At 44.0% G+C, this 23520-nt stretch overlaps 1 protein-coding gene across 3 annotated transcripts in view; it reads left to right on the top strand.

The window, feature by feature from the left end:
* The window catches only part of UGGT2 (UDP-glucose glycoprotein glucosyltransferase 2), a 1031439-nt gene that overhangs the window by 141147 nt on the left and 866772 nt on the right, over nucleotides 1–23520 (top strand). For all 3 annotated transcript variants that reach the window (XM_029604715.1, XM_029604718.1, XM_029604716.1), the window contains exons 6-7: nucleotides 5865–5961; nucleotides 6865–6937. In XM_029604715.1, the coding sequence (XP_029460575.1) occupies nucleotides 5865–5961; nucleotides 6865–6937 (170 nt within the window). The remainder of the gene's footprint in view (nucleotides 1–5864; nucleotides 5962–6864; nucleotides 6938–23520) is intronic.

Here is a 23520-nt window from a genome sequence, read left to right on the forward strand (position 1 = left end):
AATGTTGAACCAGGACGGGGTTCACTATTCCTCAGACCCACGTCCTGGCCGATATGCTTCCCATACTTCTCAATCTATCACACCAGTAACCAATTGTCCTTCTCACAAGTCAGTCTCAAATCGTAGACTCACTGATGTTCTCAGGTACTGGTAGCGTCACAAAACATTCCATACCTAAATCCTGCCATTCAAAATGGCATGATTTACCACATGACGCATACAAAAGGGTATTCCCCTTTTTCTTTTTTCTACACCACTCTTTTCTCTTGCTCCCTAGGATTCTGCTCCCCAGCATCCTCCACATAAGTACACCTCTTTTCCAATTGGTGTATCGCTTGGGAGTGGGGATACCCGATTAACGGTAAACCCCTTCTGAGTCAGCTTACCATGGATTATCCATTGATCAAGCCGCCTCTATTTTCACTAGTCACGGAATGGAACCTATATCTTATCCTTATAAGTCTCATACATTCTCTGTTCGAGCCTTTCCATTCCTCTCATTTCACAGTTTGACGTGGGAAATACTTTCCCTTATAAATGTCATTTCTGCCAACAGGGTCAGTGAGTTACATACTTTGTTACATACTCATCCGACCCTGTGTTCCTCCGTCACCGAGTGGTTTTTACGCATTCAACTTCCTATCTTTCTTAAGGTAGACGTTGCATCTCACCTTACTCAGGATATACTCTGCCCATTTTTCCCAACACCTCTCTCTCAACAGAGCGAGAGGGTTCTTGCCACTTCTTGGACAGTAATAGGGCACTTGCATTCTATCTAGATCGCACTTCATTCCATAGGAATTCCACCTAACTCTTTCCTTCTCGGGCAAGAGTCAAGCTGCGAGTTCCAGTGGGCAAACAGACCTATTCCTCCTAATTGACGGTCTGTATCTCTTTTCTACCAACAAGCAGGCATTTCACTACAACACTGTGTGTAACCACACTCTTGCATCCGTCCCAGCCTTAATAGCTTCCCCTCAGCCGCTGCTGCTTGTACATATTTATCAGGCTGCAACCTGGAGTTCTCTCCATACCTTTGCAGCCCATTTAACTACCCAACATCCTTCCACCAACCCGTTTCGGGTTTCAGGATGCCCTCCGTTCCAAATTCCACCCCCATCATTGCGTGTGTCTTGGATGCATTTGGTGCACTCTCGGGCATCCTCAGCTCGGTACTCACCCATATGTGAGGACTACTATCCTGCTTGTCCTGTGAGAAAGCAAGTGTTGCTTACCTGTAACAGGTGTTCTCACAGGACAGCAGGATGTTAGTCCTCACGAAACCCACTTGCCACCCTGCGGAGTTGGGTCTGTATACGATTTTACTTTTATTTTAGTTTCGCTTGCGCTTTTAGCTATAAGATGAGACTGAGAGGAGACACCTGTGGCTCACAGGGATAATTGCAGGCTGAGCATGCTCAGTGCACTCAGTGTGCCAGTGTCAGTCAAAGCTTTGTAGAAACTTTGACAGAAAAGTTTTCCGTACAGGGCTGCATCCTGTGATGTCACCCATATGTGAGGACTAACATCCTGCTGTCCTGTGAGAACACCTGTTACAGGTAAGCAACACTTGCTAAATGCTAGGTCTCCCAGGAAAGCAAACAGCCTCTGCATCCCAATGGTAAATTCATGGCCAGTAAATTCCAGGGTTGGATTTCAATCCCCGCTGACTCTGACACTTCTACAAGATGAGCGGGATAAGGTACTTGAAAAATTATCCTCTTCATTCTGTCGAAGGACTGGAATTGCGCCCAGATCTGAAGGACACTTATGCCCACAGTCCCATTGATCTCACCCATAGTATGCATCCTCCACCATGAACCTGAGGAACCTCCTATCAGTTAAATATGCTTCTGTGTAGCCTCTTGGTGGCTCCCAGCGTGTTCATGAAATGTCTTGCAGTTGTGATTGCACAGCTACATAGGCAGGCAGTCTACTGGGTCCAATACTTAGGCAATTGGTTAGTAATAGTCCCATCTCTGACAGCACTACTCAAGTCTCTCTGCATGACAATCAAACTTATCAGTCCCTAGGATTCCTGGTCAGCTTCTCGAAGTCCAACATGTCCTCTCCAGATGACTTACCTACTGGGAGTCCAGATTGCACTAGCGGATCATCTTGGCAGAGTTCTGCAACCGCAGGAGTGGTCCTGGGGGCAGGCGTCAAGAACGACTTGTTCCATCATTTGGGGGGGGGGGGGGTGTCTTCAGTAATCGACATGCTAGTCTTAGTGTACAATTGGAAGGTTGAAGTTCTGCTCTATGCATCTGAATTACTACTGATTAGCTCCCATTTCTTTTGTGCTAAACTGGAGTGTTTGTGTACTCTTTCTACCTTCTAGTTCCTCTTATTGCCAGGATTTTCTGAAAGATCCTTCAGGTCAAGGCAAAAGTGATCTTAATAGCCCTGGCCTGGTCTGACCATTGTGGTATCCATACCTCCTAGGTCTCTCAGTTCAGTCTCCAAATCTTTAGAGGTGTTTCTGACCTTCATCACCCAGGATGGTGACATATTCTGTCATCATTGGCAGTAGCTCTCCTTATTCTTGATAATGCAGTAGCTCTCCTTATTCTTCCCTAAAGAGGTGGAGGGTATGCTGATTTCAGCTAGGAAGCCTTCAACCAGAAAATCCTACAGTTTGAAGTGGAAAAGGTTCTCTACATGATACTGGACCAATCATTTGGATACCTTCTTTTGTGGCCCGAGGGATTTACTTCAGTATCTCTTCTGATGCTCATCCTAAGTCCTTAGCAACTCTTTGGCTGAAGTACATCTCAGTGCCATTTCTGTGTATCATCAGCAAATAGATGGGGTTTCTGATTCCTTTCCACTCTTTTAGTATCAAAAATCATGAAATGAGTGTGGCATTCCAAGCATCTGGTCAGTAGACCTCAGTGCCTTGGGACTTCAACATAGTCTTGGCTCAACTCCTGAAACCTCCCCTCAAACCTTGAGTTGGCAGGCTTGAAGTTTCTCATCTGGAAATTTATTTTCTTGTATGAAGAATAAGCAAATTATAGGGTCTGATTTCTTATTCACCATTTCTGCTGTTCTTTCATAGCAAAGTTATTCTATGAACTCATCCTAAATTTCTTCAGAAAATAGTGTCTGCAATCTGCATTAACCAAATTATTGTGCTGCTGATGTTTTTTGCCATTCGTGCATGTGCACAAAGCAGAACACACTTTTCAATTCTTGAACTGCAAGTTTCTCAACTGTTTGTATCCTTTGATCCCAATAGATTGGGCAGGGCAGTTCCCATAACAGTTCTGTCTAGCTGGCTAGCAGACTGTACAGTGCACTGGTATGCTGGCTGTCTTACAAATTACAGACTGTCAAGGCTCATCAAATGAGAACCATGGCCTCTTCAGTGGCTCGTTTGAGGGCCAATTCTATTGAAGACATCTGCAAAGCCAGCTGCTTGGCAATCTATTCATACCTTTACATCCCACTGCTATCAGAACAGAATGCCCTGGTGAGACAGAAGCTTTTAGACCAGCAGTTCTGCGCAGAGCAGTTCTGCGCAGCTTGTTCACTCAGTAGTTCACTTGTGGGGTCTGGGTTGTCTGTTTTGGTAGTTACTCTGCAATGCAACCCTCGGCTTGGGACTCTCCACATGTTATGGCTGATTTTTGCCTGCTTGTTGACAAAGAAAGCAAGATTGCTTACCTGTAAAATAGGTTCTCCATAGACAATAGGATAAATCAGCCATACTTAATGGCTGCCCACCTCCCTAGACAGACGACTATCTCCCTTAGTCTCTGGAATAGATTTATGTGCCTACGAGTCAGTGTACCAGAACTCCTGAGTCTATGTCTATTCCATTGTATGTAGTCAACCACATGTTGTGTATTTATCTTGCTATCTATGGAGAATCCTGTTTACAGGTAAGCAGTCTTGCTGTCACATAAATGGTAGATGTGTGGAATACCCTCCCAAAGCAGGTGGTAGATGCTGAAAAGATAGCAAATTTCAAGAGGGTATGGGATAAGCCCAGTTACAAAAAAAGTGAAGGGATAACAGAAGCACAGAAGCAACATATGTTTTAAAGTGCCTTGCTTGAGTGGTTCAGCTATGAATGTTGGACTGCCAGAATTAATGAAATGTTAGGAGTCCTAGTAACTGGGTCTTTCTGGCAGTGTGTGATGATAGAAGTGACTGTTATCTGGGTATGTCTGGCAGGCTTTGAGAACAGTATTAAGCAGATGCCATAGCAGAAATGCAGGTGCTCATGTAAGTGAACCTGTCTACAGTGCTGTGTAGAGGACCCCAGAGGCTGAATGCTCAGGCAACAGCCTCTCTAGGATTGGTAGTTCGATAATTACAAAACCTTGCAGTAAGGCATGGAAAATGTGGGCTGTGCGCAAACTCACTGGGAATCTTATATGCCCATTTGCCCATGAAGGTTGAGTACAAAGGAGGAAGATGAAAAAAACTCTCCTGGATATCTTTTAAGCAGTTGTGCTTTATGGGTGGCAGCTGGGTTACATTAGTAGTGTGAGCATGAATAACTGGACAGACTGGAAGCACCAATTGTGGTTTTTTTTCCTGCTGTCGGTTACTATGTTTAACTACTATCAGATTTTTCTTTTTTTGAGAATATCAAATAGCCACTCTTGATTGTAGTTAATTGCTATCCAAAGTGTGTGTTTTTGTAGGATCATATGGGGGCCTATAGCACTAATAGTACAGTATACAGGTTGTCCATTAATTTGTAGCTGAAAGTTACAAGTAATTGCAGTGGTTTTGTTGCTTTTGCTGGAACTGCTTTGGACACTTGTATTTTGCTTGTTTCCCATTGAACGAACATTGCAATACTCAGGGAGAAACAGAATTTGTTTTCTGTTTTCACTCCTACCTATAGGTTTCGGATAAATTTGTTTCCCTTTAAATAATGTTGTTTCTTTCAGCAAAGGCTTAGAGGGAAGCATCTGCTTTATTGCAAATAATGGGGTAGCCATGGGTGTATCTGGAAGCACCATTGAGATCCTGAAGAAACAGCAAGACTACAGGGATGAAAAAATCCAGGAACTCTGATAAAGTTCAAAAGTATTAAGATTTAATATTCCTTATATGAATCCAATATTTTGGTTCCAAAATAGGGCTATCAGGCATAGCTTCCTTTATTGATGTCCATGAGACTCTTCCTATTTTATTTTATTTTTACAGCATCATGTACAAAAACATATTTAAAAATAATGTAAGGAGAAAACGCCTGAGAAGGAAGTAGGTGTACACCACTTTGTGAACAGCACGCTTTAGGCTCAAATTGATTTTGAGCTAGTTTAGCACGCATTGCTAATCCTTGTCAGCCTAGATTTTGAACTTAGCAGCAAAACAATCACTAATGTCGCAAATCATGCTTCTCACACAGGGCAAGGTCTTCTGATAGTACTCACTCTTGTTTGATTCATTTTCTGCCTACTGAAGCAAAGCAGTGGAGAACACTGTAGGTAGAGTAAGCTGGATCAGAATCTGTTTAGCGGTATCATTTGTTAGTCTGCTAGGGGGTGCAATTAGCAGCTTTAATTTTCAGCATTTAGATCCCCTTAATGCAAACTGTACTTCTCACAAGGAAAATTAAAATATGGCATTTTTTTTAAACAGCTGTGTAGAAAGTAAACCATGACATTAGCTGCACAGTTTTTTGAAAAACAATAACAGATGCATTGTTTTACAGTGTATTTTCTGCAAGGTGACTTGCAACAAGGTCATGGATACATTCTAAAAGGAAATTGTCCACAAATTATTCTGCTTGAATTGGAAAGTTATTTGATAAAGTTCTCATTTCCTTTACTTTTGAATGTAAAAGTGTAGATCATGAAACAAAGTCATGTGTTTGTCTTTTAAATTATGCTTGACAGAAACCAAGCCCTAGAAGATTGCTTTTATCTGGGTATGGTGTGGAGCTTGCAATTAAGAGTACGGAGTACAAAGCAGTAGATGATGCTCAAGTGGAAGGTACATAAATATACTCTAAAAGGCAAATTTTAAAGACCCTGTGCATGCTAAAACTGGGAGATATGCGCACAAGTTGGGCTGGCGCACGCCGAGTGGATTCTAAAAGACACCCGGGTATGTACGCATCTCCCTCTATGTGCACAAATGAAAAGTTTTGAAAGTGGGATGTGGGCGTGCTCTGGGCATGGGCATAGGGGAAGGTCAAGCGTAAATACTTGCACGTACACTGGGGTCCCTTGCCTCGAAATTTTACTACTGCTATGGATACTTGGATAGTGTATAAGTAATAAAGTAAAAAAATCTAGGCTAGTCAGCGTGGTTTTAAGGGTTGGTGCTAATAGGGGGAAAGGGAGACTATTAAACTTAGAGGGGTTTGGGAAGTCCTATCCCTTAATTGGGCGAACTGGGGAAACTACCTGTGGTGTCGGCAGACCTCCCTTATAAAATTCCTCCACTTATGCGGTAGACATGGCATTTTTGCGCACATATGCACGTCCGTTTAAAATTGTGTGCACATGTACGTGCGTCCAGGTTATTTTATGACATGCACACACATGTTATAAAATGGATGCGAGCCGGCAAAAGCATGCAAATATGCGTCTGTGCGCCAGCATTAAAGTTACCGTCTTTATGTTCCTAGCATGTTTCTGGAACTGCAAAGAACCGTTTTACTAGAAGTGTCTGGTATAACTGTGAACTTTGATGCCATAAATTATAAACATGACAGACTTTTTTCTGACAGCTTTTGGCAATATATTTTGTAAAGTATGTTTCACTTGTTCTCTATCGAGGGGAAAGTGCCCATGTAATCTTTGTCTTGGGTATTTCTTGTTTATCCAGGAGACTGCTGTGATATATTTTTTTTCATACTTTGTTACATTATTATCCACATTATCATTTTAGCTCCAAATGCAACATCGATGACAGAAGATGATGAACCTGATGAAGTCCAGGGATTTCTCTTTGACAGATTAAAGTAAGTTAATTTTTCACATAAATGTGTACAGTTTTGCTTTTTTTTTTAAGTGAGCCATGCCAAGCTGCTATGGTGCAGTTATTTTTCAGCATTTAGAAGTTGGATGTATGAAAGGTTTTCCAGTCTTGAAAGTAATTTTTTTCATGATAGTCAAAATGCAGCTATATTAATCATCTTGCTAAAAATATATTCTGCTAATGCTGCTATAGGCTTTAAAGACAAGTCACATTTTGAGAGTCAGTTACTTGCATTCTCTTGGGGCATTTGTGAAGAAAAGGCGCCCTTCAGCCTCAGATGCATGGTGGAGCTGGGTATGGCATTATGCAGGCAGGATTTAATCTGCTCTCTCAGCTTTCTAAAAGCTTAGTTGTGCTGTGATTCAAGCTGGCTTCTGGTGTCCTGTGCACTCTGCCGCTCTCCACGTGGACCAGAATAGGAAAGTATCACCATAGCGACGACGGGGGAAAAATTGTGTCTGTAGCATAGATATTCTAGTTAAGTCTTTTTAACGTCAGCATTTTTAAATATGTTGTAGGCTATCCACCCTTGACGCAGAGGTTGTGTGTGGTGTTGACCTTTTGCATTAAGAAGCCATTTTTCCATTTTTTTTTTCTGTTTGCTGTTGGAACTGTGTGAAAACCAGCGTAGAAAAAGAACTGAAACTGATTTTAAGGATCAGAGAGTGTGTGCAGAGACACTGCACATCGCTTTGCCTGCACACATCTTCTGCCAAGGGCTTTCATTTCCTGCAAAACTTGCTCAAAAAGTACTGCAGAACTTCTGCTGCCAAAGGCCAGATTTAACGATCAGAAAAAAGCTCTGCGGCAATCTTTGTGGAAAAGATTTTATATCACATTTATTCCTGTGGCATTTTCCCTTTACAGATGTAAAAAAAAAAGAAATTAAAGCTTAGGAGAAAAGAATTTCCTATTTCTAAATTACTCTAGCAAAACTGACTTACTTTTTGTTGACCTGCTTATTAAATCTATCTCTTTGTAGGCTTTGGTAACTATTTATCGGACCAACTTAAAAATAATCCAGATATATAATACAGGAGCTTCTGAGACCACATTTGCTCCTTCTGACACAGTATATGAAAAGAACCTGTGTGGATCCCATCTGCCTTACAAAAATAAATTTTATTACAAAACCAGCAAAGTAGTTGGGTCATGATACCCTTACACATTTGCTAACCTTACAGAATTATATTTTTTATTGATGTGCATTGTTGCCTGCTTACTTGGAAGCATATGATTGTAGGTCAGAATACTTGTCTTCCGGGTGGTTCGGTGGCAGTGCCATGTGGAAGTCACTGGTACAGCCCTGGGTGGGCTCTGATTAGGGATGCTGCAGAGGAGGAAGTCTGTCATTGTTAAGAGGGCACCCCGGAGGCAGGTTTCCTTGAAGGAGGGACCCTGGTGTGTAGCTCCCGGCTTCAGAACTGTTACTGTAATAACCAGATGAGGAAAAGTGGGAAGGAAAAATCCCCAGGTAGCTGTGAATGAGAGCTAGTGGCACCAGAATCTCAATACTGCTTCTCACTGAGCTGGAAGAGAAAGGTGTAACTACCGAGCTAAAGAAAAAAAATGTCCTTATTCTCTTATATTTTTCATTTACTCTCCTTTTTTGGGGGGAAGTTTTCAAACATGTTCCTGGGTATTTTGTACCTGTGGACATTTTTCTAATTTTGAAAGGGAAAGGATGCATATACTTTCCTTTTGAAAGTTGTTCATGAGTACTTGCATACTTTGCACCTGCTTTTTGTACAGGTAAAATTTCAAAGGAAAATAATGTGTAGATTTAGAAATGCAGTTTACGCATGTTACTTTTTCTTTCCCAATCTAAAATGCATCTGGAAAGGCTTTCTCACAGTTCAGCTAAAAGTATGTAGACAATAGAAGACCACATGTACCTTTAGCCAGATTGAGGGGAGACAGTTTTCAAATAGTTTATATAAGTAAATCATTTACCCAAACAAATGGCTTTGATATTTACGCTCCTTATGATTTCATTTGTCTCTTTACTGGCACAGACTTTGGAAAATAAATCAAATTGACTCATCTTTGAGGCATTCAGATTTTCTTATATTTCATCTTTATATTATGCTTCTCATTTTTATGCTTTCTCATTCCACCTTTGCTCCGTATTTGATCACTTATCCACCTAGATCACAGGATGGACTTCTAGTTGTTGCTGCCTTCTCTTGCTTGTTTTTTTTTTTAACTCGTTATTTATCAATTTCTGAATAATACGATACAAGCAATGCTTGGATAGGGAAAAAGAAAAGGACTATGAAACATATAACAAAGATATAAAACAGTTTGATTAATTCTACATAGTCCTGTCTTAGTCCAGAAAAAGGAGCTTAAAGAGGGCTCTAGAAGGACAACCTAATAAGAAATAGATATAAAGGAATACAAAGGGCCAGATTTTGTAACCTACGAGTGGGCGTAGATTTGTGCGTGCAGCTTATAAAATCCGGGGTCGGTGTGCGCAAGGGGGTGCACACTTGTGCACCTTGCGCGCGCCGAGCCCTAGGGGAGCCCCGATGGCTTTCCCCGTTCCCTCTGAGGCCACTCCGAAATCGGAATGGCCTCTGAGGGAACTTTCCTTCCGCATCCCCCCCTTACCTTTGTTTTATTATTTACGCCTGCCTCTGCGTCCCGGGGCTTGTGTGCGTTGCCGAGCCTCGGCGCGTGCAGGAGGGGTTTTAAAGGGTTACTTGCTTAACCCTTTGAAAATCCGCCCCGAAGCTTACATCTTGGGAAAAAAACATTCTTAACAAACCATACTTTACATTACTGGAGAAGAGTCCTGCTATCCAAAAGACTTCAATTTGAGATGGATTGAAAAATATATATCTATTGTTATCAATACTAATGAAACACTTTGCAGGATATTGTTATGAAAAATGATCCCCCAGTCCAATAACAGTTTCACAAAATGATAGGAATTCGTTCCTTCTCATCTATCTGCTACACACATCAGGAAAAATCCTAATCTTTTGACCAAAAAATTGAGCTTCCTTGTTACAAAAATATAAACGAAAAATGAGGTATTTAACAGCCTGGAATCCACAAGCAATTATCAAGGTAGCTCATTCAGAAATTATTTCTTCAGATTGCTCTAGAAAGCTGGTCAAATTAAGACTAGTAGAAGATACAGACTCTATTCCAGGAAAAGAATTCCCCCTTCTTTACAGACGGTATATAATATACATTAGTTAATACAGGAAGAGAATCCTCAGTGATACCCAAAATCTCTTTCAGATATCTATTAAGAAACTCGTTCCCCCCAATTAAAGGTGATTTAGGAAAATTTTTAAAAATGAAGTTTTAAGGATCGAGATTTATTCTCAAAATTTTCTAATTTACAGTTAATGGCACCAGTATCTTTAGCAATAGCTACTTCAGACCTCATCAGACCAACTACTATCTCCTCAGTTGCCACGGACAGCAAATATTAAAGCAACCCCAGCTTCAACTCACTCTGCCTTTATCATCCCAGCTCTCATCTAGCATTCAATTTGACCCAGCACTCATCCTGCAGTCATTCAGATCCAGCATTCATCCAGCATTCATCCAGCATTCAACTCGCATTCATCCGGGTCCTACGGAACTTAATCCCTGGCGAGGCCCTTTAGCTCTACAGGAACCCTATTCTTCAATGTGAGGCCGATCTTTTCAGGCACAGTCCGGATCGACCCCTGCTCTCACCGGCCATCGCCTGCTCCGCCCTCTCTTCTCACCAGCGCCTTCTGCCTGATCAACTCCTCTCACTTTCTCCAGGATGCGCTCCTTCGCCATCCCCATAATTCACAATCACTTGGCCAGATGGCCTAAATCAATTGCTCTTCCTTCCAGCAGACAACAGAGGCTCATTCCCATCATGATCTCACCAGTCACTCATATACTTGGCCTCTCACTTACTCTATTCAATGCCCAATCCATCACCAAGAAAACTCACATACTCAACGACTACCTGTTAGAAACCAAACCAGACATTTGTGCAATCACAGAAACTTGGTTGACACCCACAGACACAGTGTTAATAAATCAACTCCCCATTCAAACTTTCGACCTCCTCTCAATTCCCAGACTCAAAAAAAAGAAGAGGAGGGCTGCTCTTAGCTGCAAAAAAAAGGGCTAGGCCTAACCCTACATCTCTCAAATGCCACAAATAATCTGGAATTTGCCTTCTTTAAATCAAAGTTTCTTCAAATTGGTTTAATTTACGCTCCCCCAGGAATACTAGAGTCTGACCCTTCTCCTGTTATCGAACTCATCTCGAAACACTTCAATGCGGACAAACCAGCCATCCTGATGGGAGACTTTAATCTTCACGTGGACGCCACGCCACTTTCTACGAACTGCGAAACTCTACTTGCCACACTCAGCCATATGGGATTCAGACAAATTGTTAACAGTCTGACCCAAAAAGCGGGCCAAACTTTAGACCTCATTTTTATAAATGAGGGCATCTCCCTATCTGCCAACCCAATATGCTCTCCAGTCCCTTGGTCAGACTAGCATATCATCTCCACAGTCCTAGAGATTAAGGAACACCCTCCCCAGGCTTTCCCTAAAACCTCGGTAACATTCAGGAAACCCTGTTCCATAGAACTCCTCAGCACGCAGCTCTCCAATGAACTAGTTCAACTCGACCTTTCTGACGCCAACACCGCGACCTCATCCTGGATCAACATCACCAGCAAAGTAGGAGAACGAGTCTGCCCAACGATCACAAAAACACTACATCCTGATAACAGGGATAACAGGAAACCATGGTTCACACCTGAACTGAAGTCCCTCAAGCAAGATCTTCGAAGTAAAGAACATAGTTGGCATAAAAACTCCTCCACCACAACCCTAGCTGCCTATAAATCCTGTCTAAATGCCTACAGGAATGTCATCAACAGAACAAAGAAAGAATTATTCTCAAAAAAGATCCATCACTTCATCTTTGATTCCAAAGCTCTGTTCTTCTACGTATCAGCCCTCACCAAACCATCCACACCTCTCATTCCAGACGACCAAGCCACCAGTAAAGCTAAGGAATTGGCCGAATACTTTGAGAAAAAAATTGCAATCCTTATCGCGCCCTTCACGGCGCTCATTCCTCCGCCCCCTCCCACACACTCCATCTGTAATCAACGAAACACATCACTAGTCTCCTTTGAAGTCTACGTCTTCACTAGAAATAGAAAACATTCTCAAGAAACTTAAACCCTCTTCACATCCATCAGACCACATACCGTCCAACCTGCTCTTCACCATTCCGAATATCATTGCTAAGCCTATAGCAGACGTCATAAACTGCTCCCTCGCTCAAAGGCTTGTTCCAGACCAACTCAAGCTTGCAATGCTTAAACCTCTATTAAAAAAACCCAACTTATCACCAACTGACCCAGCCAACTTCCGCCCCATAGCGAATTTGCTGATGATCGCCAAACTCATGGAAAAAATCGTAAATAAACAACTATCTGAATACCTGGAAGAAAATGATATTCTCGCCCCAACACAATTTGGCTTCCGCAAGGCACTAAACACGGAATCACTACTATCTTCTCTCTTGGACACCATTCTCCTAAACCTGGAAAAAGAACAACCATATCTACTTACTCTTCTGGATCTATCCGCGGCCTTCGATACCGTGAACCACTCTATCTTATTACAGCGACTTGCAGACATTGGCATCAAGGGAACTGTACTCCATTGGTTCAAATCCTTCCGTTACTATGGCATTTACCAAAAGTTTATTTTGAATTGTCATCATGTATAGCCCTATGTTTCTTTATTTTATAGTATATTTCTATTGTGCCACATGTTTTTTTTTTAATCGGACCGCTGGACACAGAAGGAGGCAACACCGGAGACGCCGTAGGAGCTGGGAGAGAGGCCCGCGCAGCCGGCGCATGAGCCCATCGGGGTAAGGCCCTTAACTCTCGCCCTACCTCCGTGGGCCCCACGCCGGCCATGTGGGGATCTTCTTCTTCTTCTTCTACTCTGCCTTCCTCGTCCCTATGCACCACGCCGACCTGATCCAGCCCTCTTCTGGCCGACCGACGCCGCCTCAGCTCACCTAAGTCGCGCCGGTGACATCACCCGAGCGTGACTCCACTCGATTTAAAGCGCCAACCCGCTCCCGGGTGTTGCGCGCTGAAGGAGCGCAACAAAGGGGCCCGCCTCTTTGTGCGCCCCTTCATGCAGCCCTGAAGGGGACCACCGAGCCCATGAGCATACGTTCAAATTCCTCATAAATCTTATTCTCTCCCCTGGCTTCCACCAGAACGAGGTTTGCATCCTCTCACCCTCCCTGGCTACCGGCTCCACACACACCACTCCACGCACACCTCCAGTCATCCCAGCAGCTGCAGAATCAAGGTAGAAAGAATCGACTCCAGGAAGGAAGGGGAGGACACCCTCTGCGAGTTTGAACGTCTTCTACACCAACTCAACCAGCCAGCATCCACCTTTTACAACCAGCATTCAACCAAACATTCAACCATTAACCATTCAACCAGCCAGCATTCAACCAACCACGCAACCAGCCAGCACTAATCCAATTATAATCTATATCTCTTCAACTATCCAACCCTCAGCAATGCATTTCAACCAGCCTACATTCACCTTTTTCAGCAACAAACATCCAATCCCCTCCTCCAGCAACCTCCGATCACTCCGTATCCTACAGCGACCATCAAGCACTTGTCTCCTCAAACGAACATCTCCACCAGCAATCACTCCAGCACCCAACATCTCCTGTACTCTGCAACCTGTACTATGTACTCTGCAACTTGTACTCGGCAACCTCACATCACTCATCTCCTCTAGCAGCTTTACTCCCCTCCACAATCCGGACTGTCATCCATTTTCTTCCAAAAAAGACAACATGCAACAAACCTTCCACATACCAATTATCCCCCGCTCAATCCCCAACAGAGCTTACCCACCCATGCTCAATCTACGCTCAAAGAGATCCCTGATTCCAATCATGATCTCCCCGCTAACCCAACTCCTAGGTTTGTCTTTAATCACCTTAACCCTTCTCAACTCGCAGTCGCTTTCAAAAAAATCCCACATGCTCAACGACCACCTCCTGGACATCCAGCCGGACATTTGTGCCATTACCGAAACATGGCTGAAAAATACAGATACTCCCCTAATTAACCAACTACCAATTCAACAATATGACATCTTCTCCATCCCCAGACCTCATAAAAGAGGAGGTGGAATAATGTTAATTGCAAAAAAAGAACTGAGACTAGCCCAGCAAGCCTTCAAATCGACAACTAAACTAGAAATCGGACTATTCAAATCAACCCAGCTGCAAATCTGCCTTATTTATGCCCCACCGGGGTTCCTAGAAACCGACCCCTCTCCTCTCATCGAAACCATAGCCAAACACATCAACACCAACTCACCTGCTATCATTTTAGGAGACTTCAACATTCATGTAGACTCCCCCTCTCCATCATCCAATTGCGAAGCCCTTCTCTCCTCCCTCCAGACTATGGGCTTCAAACAAATCATAAACAGCCCCACACACAAGGCAGGCCACACGCTTGACCTGATATTCACGAATGAAAACATTTCGCCCACCTCCCCACCTTCCTGCACCCCCATCCCATGGTCAGATCATTCTCTGATAGTTACAGAATTATCTAAAAAACAAAAACAGACTCCCATTGTTACTAAATCCTCTATCCAGTTCAGGAAACCATGTTCCACGGACACCCTCAGCAACAGTCTTGCCAAAGACCTAACGAACCTGGACCTCTCTGATGCTGATTCCGCTATCAACTCCTGGCAAACTATCACACTCAGTAGCAAACATAATCTGCCCCATGTCCTTAAAGTTATCAACCCTGCCCACACGAACAAAAAACCCTGGTTCTCAACTGAATTAAGAAAATTCAAACAAGACCTTCAACATAAAGAACAACGCTGGCGAAAGGATCCCTCCCCTACCTCACTGGCTTCTTACAAAACCACAATGAATTTTTATAGGACCTCCATTATCCGCACGAAACGAGACTTCTACGCCAAAAAAATACACAGCTTCCTGTATGACCCAAAAACTCTTTTCTCATATGTTGCAGCCCTTACCACCCCGGTTTCCCCTTCCTTCCCAGAAGAAGAAGCCCAAAACAAATCTACAGAGCTGGCAATCTTCTTTGACAACAAAATCAAAAAGCTACTCACCCCTCTGGCAACATCTAACACTTCATCAAATCCCTCGACTCCACCGAGCCAAAATCCCTCACTAACTATCCACAAACAGACGCTAGAATCTCTTGAACCCACATCATCCCTGGAAATTGAATCGATAATCAAGAAAATGAAACCTTCATCACACCCATTGGACCAAATACCGACAAAATTCCTTCTCACCATTGCTAAACCTCTGGCTGACATCATAAATTTCTCCCTCAATCAAGGATCTGTCCCTGACTCGTTAAAAATGGCTTCCCTGAAACCCTTACTAAAAAAACCCAATTTGGACCCAGCCAACCCTGTAAACTTCCGCCCCATTGCAAACTTACCTTTTATAGCCAAACTAATGGAAAGGCTGGTCAACATCTGATTTACAGACTACCTAGACTCTCACAACATTCTCTACCCTTCTCAATTCGGATTCAGGAAACGCCTAAACACAGAATCCCTCCTTCTTTCTTTAACAGACAACATCCTGATGGGCCTTGACAAGGGACACCGCTTGTCACTTGTCAAGGCCCATCTATTGTTTTTGTAATTACTATGAAACAGATTGGGTCAGTTACTACTTGTGGCAGAATTTTCTCTATTGTTTTTGTAATTACTATGAAACAGATTGGGTCAGTTACTACTTGTGGCAGAATTTTCTTATAATAACTCAAAACATTCAGCCACCAGGATCTCTCCTTTTCTTTCTAATTTTGGGATTCACCCCTATTTCCGTTTGAGGAAAACCCAACAGTTGAAAGTTCCGCAGCCATACAATGGGTGAAAGAATTAACAGAACTGCATACACAAGTCCAACGTAACCTAGAAAGTGCTAAGAATTCTGAGAAGAAATTTGTGGATTGCCGTCATCAAGAAGTCCCTCAGTTTGCTGTGGGAGACAAAGTCTGGGACTACACAAGACATATCAAGGGTAAAAGAACATCCAACAAACTTGAACCAGTCCATGAGACCCTTTCTGATTCAGGAGCAGATAAATCTAGTAAAATTTCATTTACAGTTTCTACATAACCTACACATTAACTCTGTATTTCATGTAGTTCTTGTGAAATCGTACAACCCTTTCCCTGGCAGGCGACCCCCCCCCCCCCCCCCTCTGCTAGCACCAGTTATGATAAAAGGATACCAAGAATTTATCATCTGCCAGATTTTGGATGCAGGATTTATTCAGGGATGGTTACACTACCTAGCTGAAATATAGAAACATGATGGCAGAAAAAGACCAACCAGTCTGCCCATCCATCCAATTAATTTAGCATGACTTCCTTAGAGATCCCCTGTATTTATCCCATGTTTTCTTGAATTCAGATACTGTTTTTGTCTCCACCACCTCCACTGGGAGGCTGTTCCATGCATCCATCACCATCTCTGTAAAGAAACATTTCCTAAGATTACTCCTGAATCTATCCCCTTTCACCCTTTTCTCATGACCCCTTGTTCCAGAGCCTCCTTTCCATTGAAAAAGGCTCACCTCTTGTGCATGGAAACCTTTGTAATATTTGAATGTCTCTATCATATATCCCATATCTCGTCTTTCCTCTAAGGTGTACATGTTTAGATCTTTAAGTCTATCTCCATATGCTTTGGAATGAAGACCACTGACCATTTTAGTAGCCATCCACTGGACCGACTCCATTCTGCTTATATCCTTTTGAATGTGAGGTCTCACCAGGGACCTATACAGGGGCAATATCACTTCCCTTTTTCTGCTTACCATTCCTCTCCCTGTGCAGCCAAACATCTTTCTGATTATTGTTGCTTTATCACCTGTTTGGCAGCTTAAAATCATCACATACAATTACTCCCAGATCCTGCTCTTCCTTTGTACTTAGAAACATTTTACTTCCAATACTGTACCATTTCCTTGGGGTTTTGCATCCTAAATGCGTTACTCTGCATTTTTTAGCATTAAATCTTAACTGTTATACCTTAGATCATTCCTCAAGCTTTTGCTAGATCCCTCTTCATGTTTTCCACTCCTTCCTGGCTGTCCACCCTTCTACTGATTTTGGTATCATGGGCAAAAAGACAAACTTTTCGTGACAACCCTTTCGTTGCTCATAAGAATTTTGAAAAGAATTGGTCCAAGAACCAATCCCTGAGCTACACTGCTAATAACAACCCTTTCCCCAGAGAAAACTCCATTTCCTAGCGTGTAGCAGATGGACTCAGGACCAATGGGTATAGTATGCTCCTGATAGCAGTTGGAGACGGAGCCAGATTTCAATCTGACGTCAGCACTACATATACCCCTGCAGGAAGCTCTGTTCTTCAGTATTTCTCCGTCTGCTTAGCTGTTTGGGACTCTACACACGCTTGCTCAGCGTTAGGAAATCCAAACCAAAGAAGAAAGAAAATTCCAAAATCTTACCTCTACAAGACGAGCCCCGCTCTCCTGTGGTGATATCTAAGGGTCCCTCCCCCAGTCGAGAATTCCTGAAGTGATTTCCGAGATCCCTCAGAGGTAAGCCTCGGTCCGGCAGCTGGTTCCCGGCGTGGACAGACCCCAGGAGGGAGCAGCTGAGAGGCAGTGGGTGCAAGACTGAGCGCGGCGGTGAAGGTTCCCCCCCCCCCCCCCCCCCCCCGGAGACCGCCCAGCACGAGACCGGGAAGCGCACAGAGACAAGGTAAGGTAGAACACATCCCCATAAGTGCACATAGCGGCCTGCATGCATGTCTTCGCAGCCTGCACGCATACCCTTGGCGCACCCGGAGCACATATCTAAGCCTCCCGGCACGCACATATAAACGCACAGACCGGGTTTAAACACCCCTACGCGCACAAACAATGGCACTCCGGCCAAGAAAGCCAAAGCACAAGCCCTCTATCCAGCCTGCCACATAAGAGCTGCGCAGCATGAAGAGGCTACTGCCATGTGCCTACAGTGTGAGAAGGCTCTGGGAGAACCAGGGCAAGGGCCCCCCAGCCAGTACAGGAATCTGGATCCACCAATAGTACCCCGGACCTCTCTATCCCCAGCTCAGCCCTCCAGACGGGGAACGCCGCTGGGTTCAATATAGACCTAGGTACCTTTTCCTGGGTGGAATTCTTTAAAGGTCTGCAAACCTTCATCCAGGCGCCACCGGTGACTCAGCCACAGCCTCCACTAGAGGACCCAAACCTCCCAGGCCCTTCCCGACCTCCCAGAGACATCATCCCCTGAACAAAAGCCTAACCTTAGGGGACACGGTCATCTCGGAGGAAGACCAAGACTCCCTGGAGGAAGGGGAAATCCCTCCAGGAATGGAACCATACCGAACCATGATGCGTTTCTTCTCCAAAGACGAATTACCATCCCTGGCACAAGCGCCACAGCGGAGCCAAAAACGAACCCTCTTCTGGTCGGGCTATGTCAGGCCTCACGCCATTTCCTACATCAATCGACAGGGAGGAACCAGAAGCCAACAGGTGTCCCTAGAAATAGACCCCCTAATGGCGTGGGTGGAAGCAAACCTACAAGGGATCTCAGCCGCCCACATCGTGGGAAAAGACAACGTCGCTGCGGACTACCTCAGCAGGGAAAGTCTAAACCCAGGGGAGTAGAGGCTGTCAACCACAGCCTTCCAGTTAATAATAGACTGCTGGGGAACTTCAGCCATGGATCTTCTGGCAACCCGGTCCAATGCCCAAGTTCCCAAGTTCTTCAGCCGCAGACGAGAACCACAGTCCCAGGGGATCAATGCCCTCATCCAGACCTGGCCACAGGAAGGCCTGCTGTGTATGCCTTTCCTCCATGGCCACTACTGGGCGGGATAATCCGCAAGATAGAATACCACGGGGGGGGGGCTAGTACTTCTAGTGGCCCTGGACTGGCCAAGAAGACCATGGTATGCAGACATGCGAAGACTTCTGGAGGGGAACCCTCTGTTTCTACCTCCACACAGGGACCTGCTCCACGAAGACCCAACTTGATTCTTGCTTACGGTCTGGCCATTGAGAGGCTCGCCTGAAGAAGAGTGGATACTCGGGGGCAGTGATTGACACCTTGCTCCGAACACGCAAGTTTTCCACATCTTTAACTTACATATGAATATGGAGAATATTCGAAGCCTGGTGTGAAGATCGCGACATCCTTCCGCGGCAGTCAAAATTCCCATGATCCTGGAATTTCTGTAGGACGGTTTGAAGAAGGAGTTGTCTCTCAACTCCATCAAGGTTCAACTGGCCGCGCTGGCCTGCTTCAGAGCCAAAGTGGACGGCATCAGCCTATCTTCCCATCCAGACATTTCCCGCTTCCTGAAAGAGGTCAAGCAAATCCGACCACCACTAAAGTGGCCGGTACCCCTATGTAACCTCAATCTAGTACTCGACTTCCTAGCAGGAGCTTCTGTCCCTATGGCTCGGCTCCTGACCTTGAAGACTGCATTCCTAGTGGCAATATGTCCAGCCCGTCGCAGCACTATCCTGTCTGGAACCGTTCCTCAGATTCACACCGGGATCCATACAGCTACGCACTGTCCCCTCCTTCCTTCCAAAGGTGGTTTCTCATTTCCACCTAAACCAAATCATCTCGCTATCATCTCCAGCCGAGCATAAGGACTCTGAAGACTCAAGCCTCCTTCGCCATCTTAATGTCGGCAGACTCCTAGTCCAAAATCTGGAAAGATCGGAATCCGTACGAAAGACGGACCACCTATTCGTCCTTCACAGCGGGAAAAAACAAGGGGAAACGGCCTCGCGGGCAACCATAGCCCGCTGGATCAAAGAAGTAATCAAAGTGGCCTACGTAGAGGCAGGCAAGCCTCCACCCCTACAAGTCAAGGCCCATTCCACAGAGCCCAGGCAGTGTCCTGGGCAGAAACCAAGATGCTGTCACCTGCCGAGATCTGTAGAGCAGCGACATGGATGTTCAGGCCCAGGAGGACACAGCATTTGCAAGGGCAGTACTAAGTGGGCCACGGGCAGCCTCCCACCTGGTTCGGGAGTAGCTTTTGTACATCCAATTGGTCCTGAGACCATCTGCTACACTCTAGGAAATGGAGAAATTACTGACCTAATTTCGTTTTCCTTAGTGTAGACAGATGGACTCAGTATCCCGCCCACGGCTGCCTCAGAATACGGAAACCTCGGGTGACAATCCCAGAGAGCAAGACAAGCATGGGTAAGCCATGCTTTACCTCTAGTTAGGACACCCATAGTTACCGGGTGTTGGCGTTTCTCGGTTGAGTGCACTGGCGGTCTCCAGCTAAAATTCACGTCAGCCATTTCAAGTTTATCAAGTTAATCAAGTTAACCAAGTTATTTAAACACACATATATCCACAATTGCTTTTCAAGGAGAATACTGAAGAGCAGAGCTTCCTGCAGGGGTATATGTAGTGCTGACGTCAGATTGAAATCTGACTCCGTCTCCAACTGCTATCAGGCGCACACTTTACCCATTGGTCCTGAGTCCATCTGTCTACACTAAGGAAAATGAAATTATCAGGTAAGTAATTTCTCCATTTACCACTACCCTTTGTTGTCTCCCATTCAGCTAGTTGCTAAGCCAGTCAGATTGGAAAGGATACAGCCCCAAAGATTGCAGCTGGGAACCTGCCCACAGTGATCATACAACGGATCTATTGGCCGAGTTCCATAAAGAACACCCAGAAAAACCAAGATTAAAAGCCCCAGGAGGAACAACTGGGGAGGTATTCTGTCAGGGGCAGGGAAATTCGAACCTGCAGCTCTGGGAGTTCAGAGCCAGGAGATTTAACAACAGAGCCAAAGTGTCTCTGAAACAACAGAGTCCTCCTGGTAGAAATCCCTTGTGTGTCAGGGAAGACTACAGTGATAGGAGTATACTACCGTCCACCTGGTCAAGATGGTGAGATGGACAGTGAAATGCTAAGAGAAATTAGGGAAGCTAACCAAATTGGTAGTGCAGTAATAATGGGAGACTTCAATTACCCCAATATAGACTGGGTAAATGTATCATCGGGTCACACTAGAGAGATAACGTTCCTGGATGGAATAAATGATAGCTTTATGGAGCAATTGGTTCAGGAACCGACGAGAGAGGGAGCAATTTTAGATCTAATTCTCAGTGGAGCACAGGACTTGGTGAGAGAGGTAACGGTGGTGGGGCCGCTTGGCAATAGTGATCATAATATGATCAAATTTGATTTAATGACTGGAAAAGGAACAGTGTGCAAATCCAAGGCTCTCGTGCTAAACTTTCAAAAGGGAAACTTTGATAAAATGAGAAAAATTGTTAGAAAAAAACTGAAAGGAGCAGCTACAAAAGTAAAAAATGTCCAAGAGGCGTGGTCATTGTTAAAAAATACCATTCTAGAAGCACAGTCCAGATGTATTCCACACATTAAGAAAGGTGGAAAGAAGGCAAAACGATTACCGGCATGGTTAAAAGGGGAGGTGAAAGAAGCTATTTTAGCCAAAAGATCTTCATTCAAAAATTGGAAGAAGGATCCAACAGAAGAAAATAGGATAAAGCATAAACATTGGCAAGTTAAATGTAAGACATTGATAAGACAGGCTAAGAGAGAATTTGAAAAGAAGTTGGCTGTAGAGGCAAAAACTCACAGTAAAAACTTTTTTAAATATATCCGAAGCAGAAAGCCTGTGAGGGAGTCAGTTGGACCGTTAGATGATCGAGGGGTTAAAGGGGCACTTAGAGAAGATAAGGCCATCGCGGAAAGATTAAATGATTTCTTTGCTTCGGTGTTTACTGAAGAGGATGTTGGGGAGGTACCCGTAATGGAGAAGGTTTTCATGAGTAATGATTCAGATGGACTGAATCAAATCACGGTGAACCTAGAAGATGTGGTAGGCCTGATTGAAAAACTGAAGAGTAGTAAATCACCTGGACCGGATGGTATACACCCCAGAGTTCTGAAGGAACTAAAAAATGAAATTTCAGACCTATTAGTAAAAATTTGTAACTTATCATTAAAATCATCCATTGTACCTGAAGACTGGAGGATAGCAAATGTAACCCCAATATTTAAAAAGGGCTCCAGGGGCAATCCGGGAAACTACAGACCGGTTAGCCTGACTACAGTGCCAGGAAAAATAGTGGAAAGTGTTCTAAACATCAAAATCACAGAACATATAGAAAGAGATGGTTTAATGGAACAAAGTCAGCATGGCTTTACCCAGGGCAAGTCTTGCCTCACAAATCTGGTTCACTTTTTTGAAGGGGTTAATAAACATGTGGATAAAGGTGAACCGGTAGATATAGTATACTTGGATTTTCAGAAGGCGTTTGACAAAGTTCCTCATGAGAGGCTTCTAGGAAAAGTAAAAAGTCATGGGATAGGTGGCGATGTCCTTTCGTGGATTGCAAACTGGCTAAAAGACAGGAAACAGAGAGTAGGATTGAATGGGCAATTTTCTCAGTGGAAGGGAGTGGACACTGGAGTGCCTCAGGGATCTGTATTGGGACCCTTACTGTTCAATATATTTATAAATGATCTGGAAAGAAATACGACGAGTGAGATAATCAAATTTGCAGATGACACAAAATTGTTCAGAGTAGTTAAATCACAAGCAGATTGTGATAAATTGCAGGAAGACCTTGTGAGACTGGAAAATTGGGCATCCAAATGGCAGATGAAATTTAATGTGGATAAGTGCAAGGTGATGCATATAGGGAAAAATAACCCATGCTATAATTACACAACGTTGGGTTCCATATTAGGTGGTACAACCCAAGAAAGAGATCTAGGTGTCATAGTGGATAACACATTGAAATCGTCGGTGCAGTGTGCTGCGGCAGTCAAAAAAGCAAACAGAATGTTGGGAATTATTAGAAAAGGAATGATGAATAAAACGGAAAATGTCATAATGCCTCTGTATCGCTCCATGGTGAGACCGCACCTTGAATACTGTGTACAATTCTGGTCGCCGCATCTCAAAAAAGATATAATTGCGATGGAGAAGGTACAGAGAAGGGCTACCAAAATGATAAGGGGAATGGAACAACTCCCCTATGAGGAAAGACTAAAGAGGTTAGGACTTTTCAGCTTGGAGAAGAGACGACTGAGGGGGGGATATGATAGAGGTGTTTAAAATCATGAGAGGTCTAGAACGGGTAGATGTGAATCGGTTATTTACTCTTTCGGATAGTAGAAAGACTAGAGGGCATTCCATGAAGTTAGCATGGGGCACATTTAAAACTAATCGGATAAAGTTCTTTTTTACTCAACGCTCAATTAAACTCTGGAATTTGTTGCCAGAGAATGTGGTTCGTGCAGTTAGTATAGCTGTGTTTAAAAAAGGATTGGATAAGTTCTTGGAGGAGAAGTCCATTACCTGCTATTAAGTTCACTTAGAGAATAGCCACTGCCATTAGCAATGGTTACATGGAATAGACTTAGTTTTTGGGTACTTGCCAGGTTCTTATGGCCTGGATTGGCC

The sequence above is a fragment of the Rhinatrema bivittatum genome, chromosome 5 (genome assembly GCF_901001135.1).
Source record: "Rhinatrema bivittatum chromosome 5, aRhiBiv1.1, whole genome shotgun sequence".
Classification (NCBI taxonomy): Eukaryota; Metazoa; Chordata; class Amphibia; order Gymnophiona; family Rhinatrematidae; genus Rhinatrema; species Rhinatrema bivittatum.